A 17,120-nucleotide genomic window follows, 5' to 3' on the forward strand; every position below is an offset into this window, starting at 1 on the left:
GAATCTGGATGAACTTGTACATGTATAGAGGAAAAACCGGAGAGGTGGACCATGGGCCTAGCCTCGAGCTGAGCAGCAGGAGGAGAACTGAGTAGCTTATTCTGGGAAATTCCAAAGCTCCTTTGTTGTGCATAGAGACAAGGGACCATGATGAGTTCAGTACAAACATCTACCAGCATCACTGTGTGGCAGGAGGTATGGACCACCACTGCATACAATGAACAAAAGAGAACATCACCCAGAGATGATCATGGGCACACAGCTATGAAGAGCTGGAGGCCAGATCTGAACCCAGACATGCACATGGCTAACTCTGATGAAAATAAGGATCCTAGAAGTGGCTTGGAAGAATTGGAAGCTCCGATATCTCAGAGGCTGAAGGGATCATCTCTAGCCTGGCAGGCTGCTTGGAAGAAGTGACATTTGGCCAACTTTGGGCTTATCCCTTCCCTGCTCTGGTCCTCACTTTATGTATAAAACTGGGGGTCCTCAATGATTTCTAAAGTCCTTTCAGTTCCTTATGTTCTATGGTCAATGTTATTCATCCTTGAATAACATTCATCCATAATCCATTTTTAAAAGAAAAGACGTGCTATCAAAAGGGACTTGAAATAAAACCAAAAATAGTCTTTTTCTTTCACAGGGTCTTTGTTTCTAGTTAAAATTATGTTTGGAATAGATTGAGCGTTGACACCCTTCAAGGCTTCACTTGCGCATTACCTTTGATATCCCTCTAGGCACCCTTGATTAAATTCACCACGTGCCACAATATGTGGGTGCTGTCTCCTCTGGCTGGCCTGGAAGCTTCTCAAGGGCAGGAATGCTTTCTTTTGTGTTTGTGGATTGCCCTGCTAGCCCACAGTAGGCATTTACCAAATGTTTTTTGATGAAAACCTCCCTGAGTCCTGTCTCCCTGACGTTCCTCTTCTTGAAAATCCCCAGGCCCACAGCCTCTCAGCAACCTGGAGTTTATTGGAGCCACATATTCACTTCCTGATACAGGCCTAGGGAGAAGGCTTTGATGAGAGCAGAGCAGGAACAATCGGGCTTGCAGCTGAGCCTTCTCAGGGGTTTGGGGCAACTGAAAGCCTTCTGGGGATGGCGAAGTGCAGGCATCTGCAAGCATTTGGCTGAGGAAGGACTCAGGTGTCATATACTGACCTGTGGCTGCTAGGAATTTGTTCTATAAAGAGAAAGGGTCAAGAACCTAACTCATTACTCCCCCAACCCCCCAGGAGCTGAAGGATAATTGGGACCTACTCCCTGGACAGAGTCTTAGATACATGGATTTGTAACCAATTCTGCAGTAGGCTCAAGGGCCCTGGGACGGTGCCCAGCCAGAGCCCTGGGCTCCCCCCTGGGCATCACACTTTAGAAGAGGCATGGACACACTGGAACATGCCCAGAGGAGGGAGACTAGGTGCCAACTAATTATACCCTACAAGGAGAGGTTAAAAGAACCAAGGGTGTTTAGTCTGGACAAAAGGAGCCTGAGACACATGGTCATTGTTTTGGGGAACAGAGGGATGAGACTTGTCTGCTTCTCCCCAGTGGGCAGAACCATGAACAATTAGTGCCAGTGCTGAAAAACAGATTTTAGCTTTCTAGGTAAGGAAAACCATCTTAGAAATTGGAGTTATCCCAAGGTTGAGTGGACTGCCTTGGGAGCGAGAGGGCTTCCCATGGTGGAAGTCTTTGAAGAGGGACTATATCACCACGTGTCAGGGAAGCTGACAGGTTGGAGCAGAAGGGCCTCTAATGTTTTGTCCATCTATGATGGTTGTGGGAATCTGTGTGTGGATCTCTGAGGAGAGTCAGGAAATCTTTCTGGATGTTTCTGCCACGTTTGAGTCTTTAAATCTATCTGTCTGTCTGTCTATCTCTCTATCTCTATCTATCTATTTCTCTATCTCAAAGTCAGCAATAAAAAGGGAGTTTATCTGTTACACTCACAATAAATACTATTAGTTCTTGAGAGTCAAGGCTCTGAAAAGAAAGGTGCAGAGGGAGAGAAAGGCAGGCAGAGAGGGAGAGGCAGGGAAACTGTTTGATGGTTCCTGTATTCTTTCCCCGCAAGGGTTCCTTACTCAGTTCCTCCTTTTCTTCAGTCCTGCCCACTTATGTGGCAGGAGCTGGGAAAGAGCATGCTCCTCCAGAGGGCAGGGAGAGGGAGCCCTGACAAGTCCATGCATCTGGGCTAAATGCTCCCTGAGACCCGGATCGCCTGGTGATTCTGTGCAGGGAATGATGGCGTTCTGCTGACTAACGTCTGACGTTTATTCACAGCTGTGCACAACTGCAAGGGATTTGTTTGGGAAGGCTTTATCCAGAATGTCCTGTTTGTTCCTTAGCTTTTTGTTTGTTCTGAAGAGGTAGTGTTAGAGATACTGCCTGTACACAAAATGTCCCTGCAGGGATCTGGTGGATGGGGGGTGGCAGTCCTGTTGGGTGAGGCAAAGGCTGGGTGTCTGAACATTGGAGCAAGGGCAAGGGGCCTTTATTCTAAGGATGGGATGTAAGCTTGTAAGACCAGAGAGATCTGAAAGCAGGAGATCCATCCGTTGGAGAGCAGGGCAGGCTGGGTCCTAAAGTGAGGAGTCCTGGGCCTGAATCCTGGCCTCAGCTGACACTTGTGAGCTGTGTGACTTGGTCAGGGGCCATCTTCTTCAAGCCTCGGTTTCCCCGTTGGGAAGATGGGAGTAATAGCATTCCTATTCCCTTCCACATAGGGCAGTTGTGAAGGGAATACTTTGGAAGCCTAAGAGCAGCCGTTACTGCTATTCTTGGTTTTGGGGTGGGAGATAGGGAGGGGGGACAGGGGGTACAGCTTGGCATTTGGCACCGGGCAGCGCAGCTCCCCTGCTCTCAGGTGGCCCCATGTGTGCGCTCTGCATCCCTCCATGGAGGGGCACCATAGAGGCTTGCTGAGACTCCAGGAAGCATTGGCTCTGGATGAGAGGGCCTGGGTTCAGATCCTGCCTCTGACTGTGTGATTTGGGGAAAGCCATTGAATTTCCTCCAGACCTCTGTTTCTTGACCTGTAAAATGAAGGCATCAGGCTGGTGATCTCTTAGGTCAGCTCTAGATTTATGGTGCAATAATCTATGACCTGTGTTTATTTGGGGAGGACAGGGTCCAGCCACTTTGACTGAGCTCATAGAAGGACATGTTTGATTGAGGACATGGGCTAGTTCGAAAGGCCTTGATTTTGAGCAAACTGTTTACTTCATGGCTCCCGTGTCCTGTGTGGCTCAGGAAAGCTGCAAGGGAAGTCCAGACTTTCTTTCCACCTTCGTGACTGTGAAGGAAACCCGCAGGTCTGTCCTGATGCTGCTGCCACCAGCTGTGGACAATGTGCACGTGTTTGGATGGTCCCCAGAGGCTCAACTCAGAGCAGGCAGGGACCTCAGAAACATCCAGTCCAAGCCTTTTAGGCCCAGAGAGCATGGGTGGCCTCCTCCAGATCACACAGGCGGTGTGGTAGGGCCAGGATTTAAACCCAGGTCTGCCGGGTCCAGATGCAGAATTCTTTCCATTGTACCGTAGGCTCTGGCCCTTATTCCCACCACCATCATCATCGCTCCCTTGTCTGTGGTACTTGGACGTTTGTGTATCACCTTCCATGTTATTAATCTTTGCAACAACTCTGGGAGGTCCGGGACATTGAGGGCGAGAGAGGTTAGCTGCCTTGCTGGAGGTCACACAGCTAGAAGAGCCTGAGGCAGGATTCACACTCAGGTTCTCCCTACTGGAAGTCTATGCTGCTGGCCAAGGATGACGTGCCTTTGTGACAAAGGGCAGCAAATGGTGGACTTTGGGTTTGTTGGGCTGATGGTTTGGTGCTGTCTGGGGAGGGGAAGGGGCAATAGTTGTGAACTTGGGAAACAGAACCATTGTTGAATAAGAACTAATAAAAATTTAAAAAACCTTATTCTTTAATTGGATAGCATTTGGTTAGTTTTCCTAAGTCTTGCATTCAAAATGATGGCATGAATCTTCCTAACCAAATGTTTTCTTTTTCTCATGTTACCTTGTAGAAGAAGCCACTGTCTGCAGTAATAAAAGAAGTTTGTGATGGGTAAGTGGCACCCTGGCTCCCCAGCAGCCCACCCTGGCCCGTAAGTGGGGGAAAAGATAATTACTCATCCCTATCCTTCCCCTGGGGAATGCCCTTTATAGTCCAAAAGTGGGGTGTTCGTGAGGGCTACTGGGGCCTGTGCTGGCCTTTCTCTCTTATTTGCCCTTCAAGTTCCCATGCCCAGCTGATGACAGCCAGAAGTGGGCTTTGGGAGGAGTCTCCTCAGACTTGTTTTCATTTTTCTGTTTTTCTTGGGCATGGCTAATAGTCTGCAGAAAAATACCACCCTACAATTGATACCTGGAAAAGGCATTTTTAAAAAAAGAATTCAGACCTCTGGAAATTTCGATTTCTGGGGTATAGGGAACACCCAGGTATGGAGACTTCCCTCAATCTGCCACTGAGAGTATAGAGAGCTGCCTGGGTCACTGAAAGTGACCTGGTCAGGGTCCCATCCCCAGAATATCCCAAGACCCTGTGGTGCCCTGTGGGATCACTGACCCATGCCTTCCCTGTCCTCTTTTGAAGGTGGACGCTGACCAACCACGAGTGCTTTGCCTTACAGCACGCGGACAGTTCCAATTTCTACATCACAGAGAAGGTACAGGGTGCTGGGGGAGGGGTGGTGCTGGGATGGACAGTGAATGGAAGCTCGGGGATGTCTGTCAGATCTGGTCGTGTGAAGTATACTTGCTTTTAGCACTGAGCCTTTGGAAAACAATCACTTCCAAGCCACGTTCAGGCAATGGTATGGACTTTACAACAGAGACTTGCTGGTCAGGCCGATTCTTATCCAAAGATTGGGGCAGAAGCACAGTCCTCAGAGTTGAGCTGGACTGTCCTGTCCAGGGCCTGCGCTGCAGGGATGCTTCCTGGAGTGCTCACAGCTTCACCAAGGGTTGTTTATAGCCACAAATCCAGCTGCCCTCAGCTCTCCTCAAAATCCTCCCACTTCCAATGTTATTAGAACATTATGTAAACTGAGAGTTGGAAGGTACTGAAGAAGCCATCTGGGTTAGCCACCTTCCTGAGGGAGGAATCTCCTCTGCCCCTGCTCCCTGGGTGACCTTGGGTGAGTCACTGAACCATGCTTGGCCTCAGTTTTCCCATCAATAAAACGGAGGCACTGGGGACCCTTCCAGCTCTGGATCTAGGACCCTCTGTGTCTCCTGAAAGGCTGCTTGCACCCTACAGTAATAGAACACCCCCTGTCAAAAGAGGTAATTCATTACTTTTTCTCCCTGCTCTGAGGGGAGTAAAGTGCTCCCTTTCCATGGAACTGAAATGCATTTCTCTGTAATGTGTCCCTCTGTTCCAACTGGAGGAGTCCCTGGAGATGCACAGAGAGAGCTAATCTCCCTTCCACAGAGCCATGGGCTGTCTGAAGACAGCCATCCCCACTCCCCTGACCCCGCTCTGTTTTTCTAGCTTCTCTCTGGACTGAAGAACTCCAGTCCCTTCCATTGTCCTTCAGATGGCTTGGGTTCCAGATCTCTCACCATCCAGGTCATCCACTCTGGGACCATTCCCTCCATGCAAATTCCTCTTTTCAAGTAGCCTCTCAAATACTACCCTGACTTTATGATCTCATCCATGGGGACGGTCCCCCACTAATGCAGATCGAGACCCATTCCTGACTGACTCTGTGCATGTCTTCTCCAAAGCCCCCCACAGTGCATCTGCCCCACATGTCAAGGGCCTTTCTCGAGGTTTTGATGTGGAAAGGATAATATGGGGCCCTGGGCTGGCCCTGCTATCCTGCTCTCTAGCCATATTCCTAGCCCATCATTTTAGCATTCTCTCGATCCCATCTGGAGCCCTGGTTCTCTTCTGTGGATTCCTGTTGGCAGTAGGCCAGGCCCTCTTTCCCTGCAGTGTGCCTTCTGGTGCCCTCCGGGGATCTTTGCTGGGGCCACGATGCTCTGTGATTTGTAGAATGCAACAAATACAACAAATAATCTTTTAAAAAGGAAAAGGCTGGCTGTCTGTGTGGACGAATCAGGCCCTTGAGTGGTGGGCTTCTGGCATCACCTGCCAGACTTGGCATCAGTGACTCTGCCCTTTCTCCATTTCCCCAATGTCCAGGCTCCTCCTCCACCACTTGGAAGAGGTAGGGCCTGGAAGCCCAAGGGGAGCAGCTCTGGCAAAGCCCTCATTGCCAGACTGTCTGGATGGCAGGAATCTCAGCTCCCCTGTTTGCTTCAGGTTGAGAGGACACAGTTCCTTCAGTTCTCGTGTTTATTCAGCTCTGCCTGGAACAGCCAACAGCTTCGTCCCTGCCCTCAGGGAGCTTAGTTGGAGATAGGCCAGGCATGCCAGTAGTAGCAGTGGGGATGAGGACCATCCAGGCATCTTAGAAGGGCCCATGGGGGCTTTGGAAGGAGAGTGAATCACCATCTGGAGGCTCAAAGGGTGGGCAAAGGTAATGTCAAGAGGGCTGTGAGATGTGTAAAGCGTTTTCTAAGCATCTACTGTGTGCTCGACAGTTTGGTTGTCATCGGGACATAAAGACTTCTAAAAAAGGAAACAGCCTGTGCCCTCAGGGAACTTCAGTTCTGTTGATGGAGGCAACATGTATTCATCTAATAAGCACACAATATGTCCAAAGTCCATAGAGGATATTTGAGGTGAGGGTGGGGAGGGGGTCGCCAGCTGTGAGACTCATGAATGAAATGGACGTCATCTGCCTTGGCTAGAATGGAGACTGTGTGGTGGGAAGGGTGGGTGGTCTGGCTGGACTAGATGATCCTGGATTGTGGGGGGCTGTAACGGCCAGGCAAAGGATTCTGGTTCTATTCGTTAGGCAATAGGCAGCCACGGGGGGATCCATGAGTGAGGAGACATTGGTGTTCTGTAGCGCTATGTTTTGTAAGGAAAGCTCCTTTTAAAGCCTAAAGGGACGATGGTTTTTATGCATCAGGAGGATTCATCTGGAAGCTCTATAAAGGATGGACTGGAGTAGGGAGAGACTCAGGCCAGTGAGGGGACAGGACTCCAGGCATTAAGTCACAGCATCTGACACTGTGTGCTGAAGACGGGCACTGGGATTGTCTAACTGGCAGCCAACCTTGGTTAAGTACCTGACAAATATTTATCCTATTGAGTACCTACTACACACTCTATGAAGTACCTATGGCTTCTGGGCACTGGGGATGAAAAGACAACAAACAGAACAAGCTCCACCTGCCAAGAATTACATTCTCTGTTGAGTGTCTCTGATCTGTCACCAAGGAGGAGTGTGCCTTAGGTGGGAGGTGAAGGGAAGAAACACTCAAAGAACTCCGTGGCTCATCACCCACTGGCACAGAAGATGGTGGCCTGAGAGCTGGGGGGAGTCATCTGAACAGGAGGGTGTTTGGGAGGCCTTTCCTGCTTAGAGTGACCTTGGGCTTATTGGGAATCCAGCTCTGCTTGCTGCTGGTGGTGGTCATGGTGGCAGTGGTGGTCACAGTCATAGTGGCAGTCATGGTGGTAGTGGCAGTCATGGCGATAGTGGCATTCCATGAGGCCTAGCTCCATCTGGACTCATTCTTGTGGCCCAGCTCTCCTCTCCCCTTCAGGCCCATCCTGAAACTATAAGTTAGGACAGTTGGGAAAAGGGCCCGAGGTATGGAGGGAATAGACTGGGTGATGGACCTGGAAATGTCTTCCCCAGCCCAAGCTGGTAGAACTATGAGAGAGGATGCCTTCCAGGTAGGACATGTGGTGAGCTGGCAGAGAAGTTACCCTGGTCTGGCTGGGTGTTGAGTCAAGAGACCATGGCCTGTTCCCTAGCTGTGTGACTTTGGGGGAGCTCTTGACCTCTCTAGTCCTTTGTAAAGGCAGGGGGTTGGGCCAGGGGGCTTCTCTCGGTTCTAAAGCATTGATTCTATGGACAGTGTCTGACTCTTGCCCAAAGGGGCTGGGGCTGAGTCGGGAGAAGTCCATGGCACAGCTTCATCCTCACCATGAGCAGGCTGGGCTTTTGTCTGTCTCATGAGAATGGTGCTCATTTTTCATGTTGCTAAAGACACAGCAGCTGCCCAATTGTACTTGGATTGTCTCTGTGACGAATCAGATAGTGAGGAAGCTGGAAGGCTCCCTGAAGGCTGTCCCAGGCATTTCTACGGCTTCCTGTTAGTTTGGGTGGCTCACTCAATGACTATTTTGCTAACAAATTAATCTAGAGGGAGAAGGAAGGGTTTTCCATCTGGACAGGGCCTTTGGGGTCCTTCAGGCTGACTCTCATTTTATCGTCAAGGAGCCTGAGCCTCCAGTGGGGGTGGGTTTGCCGAAGCAAGGATGTGACAGACAGATGTGAACCCAATGCAGACTCCTTCCAGCGTGCTGCATCCCCTCCCCATAACTGGCTGATTTAAGCAATCCCTTCCTGGGCCTCCATTCGCCAGACTGGGGCACATGTCCAAGGTTTGCTGGCTCCTGGAGCCCCAGCGTGCCTACCCCTCCGGCACCCGCCCCACCCTTTGAGAATACTGACCCTCATATGCTGTGCTCTGTATCATCATCAAGGAGAGTGACCATTTGCTGAGCACCATTCCTATCAGTGGGGCTCGGCATTCCAGGATTTACAGGTCACCAAAGCCAGTCTCAGAAGCAGATAGGAACCAGCCCTCAGATACGCACGCCACCGTAGTTAGTAGTCTGGCCGGCATCTCAGCCTCCAACCTCTAAAGCCCGGCTCCTCCCCCTGGCAGGCTGGATGACTCCTTGTTGAGAGTCGGCTAGCGGGGAGGGACTCCCTCCTTCTTTGGGGGCTCGGATGGCAGCCAGGGAGGGCCTTTCAAGGCCTCCAGGTCTTCCCTTTGTACATAAATACCTATTTATCAGTATTCGCTGAATGAATTTTATTGCCCCAAGTGAAACCGATTAGGACAGTAAGCCCATGGCAAAGAGAAAATCGATGGACGACAAGCCTGAAGTGGATTGTTATTTGTTGGCTTCAATTATCTCTGGTCAGTTCCCATTCGGCTCCTCTGACTTCCTCTCCCAGCACTACCCAGTCGGAAGCCCGAGTCTGACAACCATCTCTGACACATTTTAACTTCCTCTGCGCATTGTCCTGATTCGATTTCTCCAAAGACTCTGCTTTTCTCCCTGCAGCGGAGCTTTTGTCCACAGCGCCTTCCTGGGTGGGCAGACCCAGGCAGTGGGTGTCCCTTCACCCTTTTAAGGGCCTTTTGACTTAGGATCTGAAAGACTCCAAGCCAATATCTTCTCTTCAAAAAAATTAGATTTTGCTTTATTTTCTCCCTTTTTCTCCCTTCCACTTACCAATCGGGAAAGTCAGGAAGAGCAAAACCCCAACTACAAACATGCCTAGTTAAGCAAAATGAATTCCCAAAAACCCATACTGACATCTCAGTATCCCCCTCTATCAGGAGGGGGCTGTTATCTTATCAGCCTTCTCAGGAGCCCTCCACCTCTGGCTGGGAGTTTGTTACTGCTAGGTGTAGGTCGTGCATCAGCAATGCACTCTGATTCCTTCCCCAGGATGCTCCTCAATGGGAAATGTCATTGTGCTACAAGACTGAAGCTAGTTGGGCCCTCCATCTCCTCAGTCCATGCTCCCACTCTGACTGGGCCCTCCGCCAAGTGCACATGGCACTCCTTCCCCTTCTGCCCAGGGTGGTGGTGAGAATACAAGAAGAGAATATTGGCGATCTGCTTTACCACCATCTCCTCCACCATTACCACCAGCATCACCACCGCTACCACCACCATTACACCACCACCACCACTAGCACCAATATGACGTTCCTCCTTCTAGTACTGGTGTATGCCCACCTCTCGTGGCTTTGCTCATGGGTGGTTTTCCCAAGTCTGTGATGCCCTCCTTCCTTATTCTGCCTCGTAGACTCCCTTGCTCCATTTATAGCTAAGCTCAAGTGTCCCCTATGGCATGAAGCCTTCCCTGATCCCTCCACCTGCTACTGTCTCCTTCTCTTTCAACCCATTTACTTTGCCATGTGCTTTGGGTTAAGTTGTATTTACTTCTATGTATACCTGCTTCTTCCTCTGTTTGAATATAAACTCCACAGGGGCAGGGGTTGCTTGGTTTTATTTCTGTATCCCAGTACTTGGCACAATGCCTGGCATACAGTAGGTGCTCCATAAATACTTGCTAAGTTGTATTGAGTGGACTACATTCTATTTAGTTATTGACTACACCCTCTACCTCTGTGTCACCACCATGTTGGAGAAGGTTCTATCTCAGCCTTCACTCAAGTCACTAATAAAGTGTTGAGTGGCAGCGATGTAAAGACAGCTTCTCAGAGACAGATGACAGGGAGAATGGCAGATTCAAGATCCCCAAAGCTCTTGACAGCCCGAACCAGCAGACTAATGCTCAGCAGTGGGTTTTATCGAGGAGGAATTAGATAAAGTCCCGCCTCTTGGTTTAAGATCTTCCACTACAAAGACAAGATCAGAGACGCCTAGTTACAATTGTTTTGTGAGAAGTGTGTTGATGTAAGCTTCCTATCCAAGTTCCTATTTCTTAACCGCTTTATTTAAAGACGATCTAGAGGGCTGGGTGGACATGAAGTACAACCTGAGTCATCCTGATGTGGCAGCCCCAAAGCTAATTCATCACAGGCTCTGTTCCCAGGACAAGGTCACTGAGAGTCCTCCCTGTGCATGCTGCTCCGGCTGGACCACATCGGGGTTGCTGTGCTGAGTTCTGGGGCTATAGTTCAGAAGGGATGTTGGCAAGGTGGAGGTGGAGGTGGTTCAGAAGAGGTGAGCCCAGATGCTGGAGGGCATAAGCCTGGGCATAAAGGGTGACTTGGAGGAGCAGGAGAGTTTTAAACAGGAGAGAGAAGGCTTAGAGCTAAGAACATGCATACTGCCTTCAAATATTGTCTACCATGGAGGGTGCAGTTAGAACCAGTGATGGCTCTGTGTCATCTCATCACTTACATTTTTGTGTTTTATGGGAAGGTAGATTCTTTTTTAATGTTAGAAAAAAAGCACCATACTTAATGTGAATTAAAGCTGTCCTGAGAAAAATGGGCTGCTCCTGGGACCAGCACTCGCTGAGGGACTCCTGCTTTGGATAATGCTTAGTCTATGTGGTGGCTGAGGTCCTTTCCAATTCTGTAATTCTTCGATTCTGTGATTACAGTGGAAGATTTGACCCGCTGAGGGAACCATGGTCACACAACTGAGAGGTGCTTGCCCTAAGGGAATTTATCTCCCTGGTAGGATGTAGGCTCTTTGGGGGGAGGTGTTGGTCCATTGCCTGTGCCTGGCACAGGTGAAGGGCGTGATTACTGTGTGATAGACTTTCCCCTAGATGGGTAGAAGTGGCCTCAAAGCAGACGGGAGGATAGGAGAAAGCCAGCTCAGGGTTCCCCTGAATGTTTCCATGGGGACAACTGAAGGTTGACTGCTCACTTCTAATGTGATTTTTGACCCTCTTTTGCTATGACAGACTCTTGCTGTAGAAAATCCAGTGATGCAACTAGGAGATTTGCACTACTAGAAATGGCAGTTTCTTAAACATTGAGATGACCCGCCTGGGTATGGTAGCTGTATGTTATTGGGAGAGCTGGCCCTGGGCAGAATGGTGAAGGGCAGACCCTTCAGGGGGCCCTGGTGTGGCAAGTGACCTGAGGCTTAATAGCTCTCATAGGCCTTCCAGGGCAGTGCCGTGACTTCTGTGCTCTCAGTATATGGTCCATTTTAACAGGTGTTTCTTGGAGAAAATGCCGGCACCCAATAGGGTAACTTTGGAAGTAGCAATTCTCACCAGCCATGCAGGCTGCCTGGGGATCATTTGGAGCAAATCAGCACCCCAAAAGTACCTACTAGATGGGGTCACATTTAGAAAGTGTCATTGTAATATTAAGCGAAAAAATCCACAGAGTTTTTTCCCAACTTATCCAACCAGGCCACCTTTCCTCTTCCCTTAAGAAAAAAGTGAACCAACACCCAGGAGAAAATCCCTGAATGCACTATCCTGTTTTAATACCAAAAGGCCCGTGGAAAATGATCATGTCCCCAGAAGGAAAGAACCCCTTCTCAGAGCTACATTTACAGAGTAACAGAACCCTGATGAGGCGTGGAGGTGGTGGTTATAGATGGCACAGCCATCATCCGGGCTTCTGCCCAGAATCAGGACGGGATCAGGTAGGACAGTGCCAGTGACTCTGAGCAGGGCCAGAGGAGACCAGGAAAAGGAATTAGCCAAAGTCAAGAGGACCAGCTTCTATTCCATTGCCTCTATGACCTTGGGTCTCTGTTTGCACATTTGGAAAAAGAGGGAGTTGGGCTGGTCAGCTTCTGAGGTCCCTCTGATTCTCGGCTTGGGTCTAAAACCATCCTAAATTTTGTCCCAAATGTTCTTTTCTGACCAGTCAAGTCAGCTTGCTTTTATGAAGTGCCTTCTATGTTCTAGCCACTATGCTGAGCACTGTGGATAGAGTCCTTGGCCTGTAATGGGGGAGGGCAGAGACTAATGGAACAAGATATATAGAAGATAAATTGGAGGCGTTCCCAAGGTCCCAAGGTTGTGGAGTTCGAGGAGATGCTCCCTCTAGAAGCTGAGATTGTAGCTGGAACTTGATGAAAGCCAAGGGGCACAGAGGATCTGGAGAGAGAGCGTTCCAGGGGAAAATCCTCAGGGTGGGCCCAGGGAGGGTCTTGTGGGAGGAGGAGCCAGGAGGCCACAATCACTGGATCACAGAAGAGGGGGAGGCCAGCAAGGTGAGAGAAGCCTGGAAAGGGAGGAGGGAGCCCAGCTGTAAAGAGATGGAAAGGGAGGAGGGGGCCCAGCTGTGAAGAGATGGAAAGGGAGGAGGGGGCCCAGCTGTGAAGAACTGGAAAGGGAGGAGGGGGCCCAGCTGCGAAGAGATGGAAAGGGAGGAGGGGGCCCATCTGTGAAGAGATGGAAAGGGAGGAGGGGGCCCAGCTGTGAAGAACTGGAAAGGGAGGAGGGGGCTGAGCTGTGAAGAGCTGGAAAGGGAGGAGGGGGCCCAGCTGTGAAGAGCTGGAAAGCGAGGAGGGGGCCCAGCTGTCAGGAGCTGGAAAGGGAGGAGGGGGCCCGGCTGTGAAGAACTGGAAAGGGAGGAGGGGGTCCGGCTGTGAGGAGCTGGAAAAGGAGGAGGGGGCCCGGCTGTGAAGAGATGGAAAGGGAGGAGGGGGCCTGGCTGTGAGGAGCTGGAAAGCTCAAACAGGATTTTGGATGGGATCCTGAAGGAAATAGGGAGCCACTGGAATTTATCGACTGGGGGGGACAGGGTCAGATCTGAACTTTAGTATGATCACAGTGGATAGAGCTCTGGACCTAGAATCCGGAAGACCTGAGCTCAAATCTGGCCTCAGTCATTTGCTACCTGTGGGACCCTGGGTCAGTCACTCGACCTCTGCTTGCCTCAGTTTGCTCAACTGCAAAATGGGGGTAATCATAGTACCTGCCTCCCAGGGTGGTTGTGAGGGAAAAATGAGATAAAATTTCAAACCTTCAAGCGCTCTCCAAATGCTGTTTAATACTCTTGTTACTGCTGCGTACGGGTATGGGCTTTCTGCCGAGACCATTGCAGGATATCATGTTAATAACCAGGTCTCAGGATCCACACATACGGCAGGTCAAACGAACCCCTCGCCTCACACCTGCTAGGAGGGAAGAGACCAAAACCGCTTCCTTTTCAAAAGCAGAACAAGACAGAAAACACCACCAACCACCCAGGAGAGAAACTTGTTGGTGCCAGAGGCATAGGCTTCTTTCTCTTCTCAGTCTCAGGGAGGCTGCCTAGTAGGAGACCACACGTCCTGTCTGTGCCCACTGTCCTGCACCTCTGTGCCCGCCACCCGGGGCAGGGTCCCACCTCCAGAACTCAGACCTGCCCCCAAGCCTCAGAAGCTAGATCAAGGACCAGCTGTCCTCGATATTGGAGCTGTGCAGTGGATGGGTGGGCCCGGGGGATCTCTGGTCTTTCTGGCCTCCCTGGATACTGGCTTTCTCATCCAGCTTCTGGCCCTTGGATGTCTCTTAGGGTGGGACATGAGAGCTGCCTCTGAGGACTTAAAAGTCTGCCATTTTGAAAATTGATTAGAGGTTTTCTGCTTGGTCCCAGAGGCCAGATTCAGGGGCAGTTGGTGGATGCTGAGGAAAGGTTTCAATGGGAAGTAAGGAAGAACATCTTGACAATCATAGGCATTCCAAGGCTGGACAGGTTGCCTTGGGAGGTGGGGGTGGGGGAGGGTTCGCCATTACAATCCTTCCAGTACAGACAGATCATTGGGGAGGGGGGGTTGGGGGAGGGTTCGAGAATGCTGCAGGAGACCTCAGAAAGGGACTAGAGACCCTTCCTCCTCCTGAAATCCTATGAATTTGTACATGTTAGATGGACACAGGGTCAATTGATAAACATTTACCTGCACATACCTGCCATGTACCAGACGCTGGGCTAAGTAATTAGTAATTAAGTACACAATTAGTAATTAAGTCCAACAATATCTGGCAGCTTTCGTGAGTCTGTGGGTGGCTTTATTCTGCTCCCTTAATTCATGGGTTCAAATCCTGCCTGATGAGTGATATCTGAGTAACTTTGAGCAAGACACGTTCCTCTATCTCCCTGTTACCCGCTCTCCCTCCCCCTCTGTAAAACGGAGATCACAACAGGACTTCCCTCCCTCCGCCCTCCTTTCTTCTCTCCCTCCTTCTCTCCTTCCCTCCCTCCCTTCCTCCTTCCCTCCTCCTTCCCTCCTTCCTTCCTCCCTCCCTTCCTCCTTCCCTCCTTCCTTCCCTCTTCCTTTCCACCCTTCTTCCCTCCCTCCCTCCTCCCTCCCCACTTGTTGTGATGATCAGATGAGAGAATGTTTGTTGAGCTCAGCATGGTGCCGGGCACAGAGGAGCCTCATAAATGTCTGTTTCCTTTCTTCCTCCCTCACCATCGAGCCTGTTCCCTCCTCAGCAAAATGAGAGGTTTGGGCTCCACGGATAGTGGGTCCCTTCCAATCCTCTTACATTTTTCAGTCTATAATTAGCGTAGGATCAAGCAGGAGCCATCCCCAAGACTGCCCATGGCAAGTCGTCCTGAGCCTTGGGGACTTTTCTCCTTCCCCCCAAGTCAAGGCTAATGAAGTGAGAAGGAGGAAGGAACAGGACTGAACTGGGTTAGTGATGGCCTTGAGGAGAGGGGGCAAAGAGGGCTTGGTACTTGGTGGTTTCCCTGTTGGGAACCTCCTTGAGTCTGGGGGATCCAGGGCCTGGGTATCCAAGATCCCTCATCTCTGGGGTTCTGGCCTCTGGCCTCAGCAGGTGACTGAAGAGTGAGCCAACTGATTTCTCCCCCCCTCCCACTTTCATGAGTAACACTGGACGCAGCCCGGCAGGAGTCACAGAAAGGGACCAGCATGTCCTTTGGGAGAGTCTGGAGCACTCACACTGCCCCCCACCCCAGCCTGGGCGAGAGCAGAAAGCAACAGCAATGAATGAGGACCCCGAGCGGCTCTTGGGCCCCCACTCTTCCTCTGGTTTTGTGGGCCCTGCCTCATTGCCCCCAGTCAGTGGAGCTGGGCCTGCTGGTGAGCCACTCCCCTGGGCTTGGGGAGGCATCCTGCTGGTTCATGTGGCTAACTTTGAAACGCATTTGTAACCAGCGGCCTCCCCCTTTGAGAGAGTCATACTCAAGTGAGCCTCGATCAGAAAGCTGAGAGAGTCGTGTACACCCAGGGAGATGGATGGGGATAAGTATGGCAACACTGGGAAGCAGATTCGGCAAACTAAGGCTTAGACTTCTGGGATGGGGGTTTTACCCAAGCAGGGCAGCAGTGTGTTTGGCCCACTCGTCTGTGGGTTCTGTTGTTAAATAGATATCTTTTTTTTTTTTTGCTTAGCTGTCTCTTTTTATTATGTGTTTTTGGACCTCTGCCCAGATGCTTCTGGGTACATTTAATAACTCCAAAGAGTGAGTGAACTGATGCAATAGAACGGTTTTCTTTCCTTAAATAACATACTTTGTATTACTTTTCCCCCTTGTGTCTTCATCCTTCAAGAAAAGGAGAAATGATACTGTAGGAATCAGACACTGGGATTGAAGTCTTGACCGCTGGCCGTGACTTGCTCAGGAGCAGGATGGGACAGCTTTGGGGTACCGTTGGCTGCTTCCCCTGAGGCCAGGGACTGTCTGTGGCCTCTTTTTGTCTCCCCAGCACCTGGCACAGTGCCAGGCGGACAGTAGGCGCTTAATCAATGCTTGCTGATTGATGGTGCAGTCTGGGTGGGCCAAAGCTGGCTGGGCTAGACCCAGTCTTGGAGTTTCCAGAGCCCAGTGCCCTTGAGCCCTTCTGTGGACTGTTGGCATCAGTGAGTTTGCTCCCATCCACCTGGATTTTCTTCTGGTTATTCTGAAGAGCGATTCTGTTGATGCAGAGAGCCCTTGTTGGAGGCCGGTCAGCAGCTCCTCTGAAGCGTAGGATCCAGGCTCTGAAGTCAAGCCACCCAGCCAGCATGTGTCAGTGGTGGGACTTGAACCCAAGGCACATTTGGTATACCTCCACTGTGGCTTGTTGCCTCTCCCCACCGCTCCTCTGCCACCCCCAAACGTGCCTGGCGTTTTTCTGTCCCCCACCCTCAGCCTGCTCTGGCTTCGAGGATAAGTCAGAATTGTTCTTCCTACAAGAAAGCCTTGTGGGGCTCCCAGCAGCCTTTGCTTGTCTCATCCACCAGGGGAGGAGGGATGGCAGGATGCCTGGGATGTCTTGTCCCCTGCGCCCGTGGACTGTTGAATGTCTGCCAGCTGCTCTGGGCACTGTCTGTTACTGGACTTGGAGGGCTTGGCTGGTTTCTGAGGGCAGGGACCCAAAGCTAGACCCCTCCTGATTCCTCACAACACCTAGTACAGGATCATGGAATGCAAAGATTTCTGGCTTGAAGTCCGAGGAGCTAGGTTTGAATGGTGCCTGTGCCCTATGGATCTGACCTCAGTAAGTCAGTTCTCTCTGGGGCTGAGGGGAATGGACCAGAAGGCCTTTAAGGGGTCCCTTCATCTTCAGAGGGGGAACCTAAAGTCCAGAGAGAGGAGCTGGTGGCAGAATC

The 17,120-nt window shown here is 50.8% G+C and overlaps 1 protein-coding gene across 3 annotated transcripts in view; it reads left to right on the forward strand.

Moving 5' to 3' along the window:
* Nucleotides 1-17,120, forward strand: part of ELMO1 (engulfment and cell motility 1) — a 405,316-nt gene that overhangs the window by 88,866 nt on the left and 299,330 nt on the right. For all 3 annotated transcript variants that reach the window (XM_036738189.1, XM_036738190.1, XM_036738191.1), the window contains 2 exons: nt 4,038-4,078; nt 4,607-4,679. In XM_036738189.1, the coding sequence (XP_036594084.1) occupies nt 4,038-4,078; nt 4,607-4,679 (114 nt within the window). The remainder of the gene's footprint in view (nt 1-4,037; nt 4,079-4,606; nt 4,680-17,120) is intronic.

Source organism: Trichosurus vulpecula, chromosome 9 (genome assembly GCF_011100635.1).
Source record: "Trichosurus vulpecula isolate mTriVul1 chromosome 9, mTriVul1.pri, whole genome shotgun sequence".
Taxonomy (NCBI): Eukaryota; Metazoa; Chordata; class Mammalia; order Diprotodontia; family Phalangeridae; genus Trichosurus; species Trichosurus vulpecula.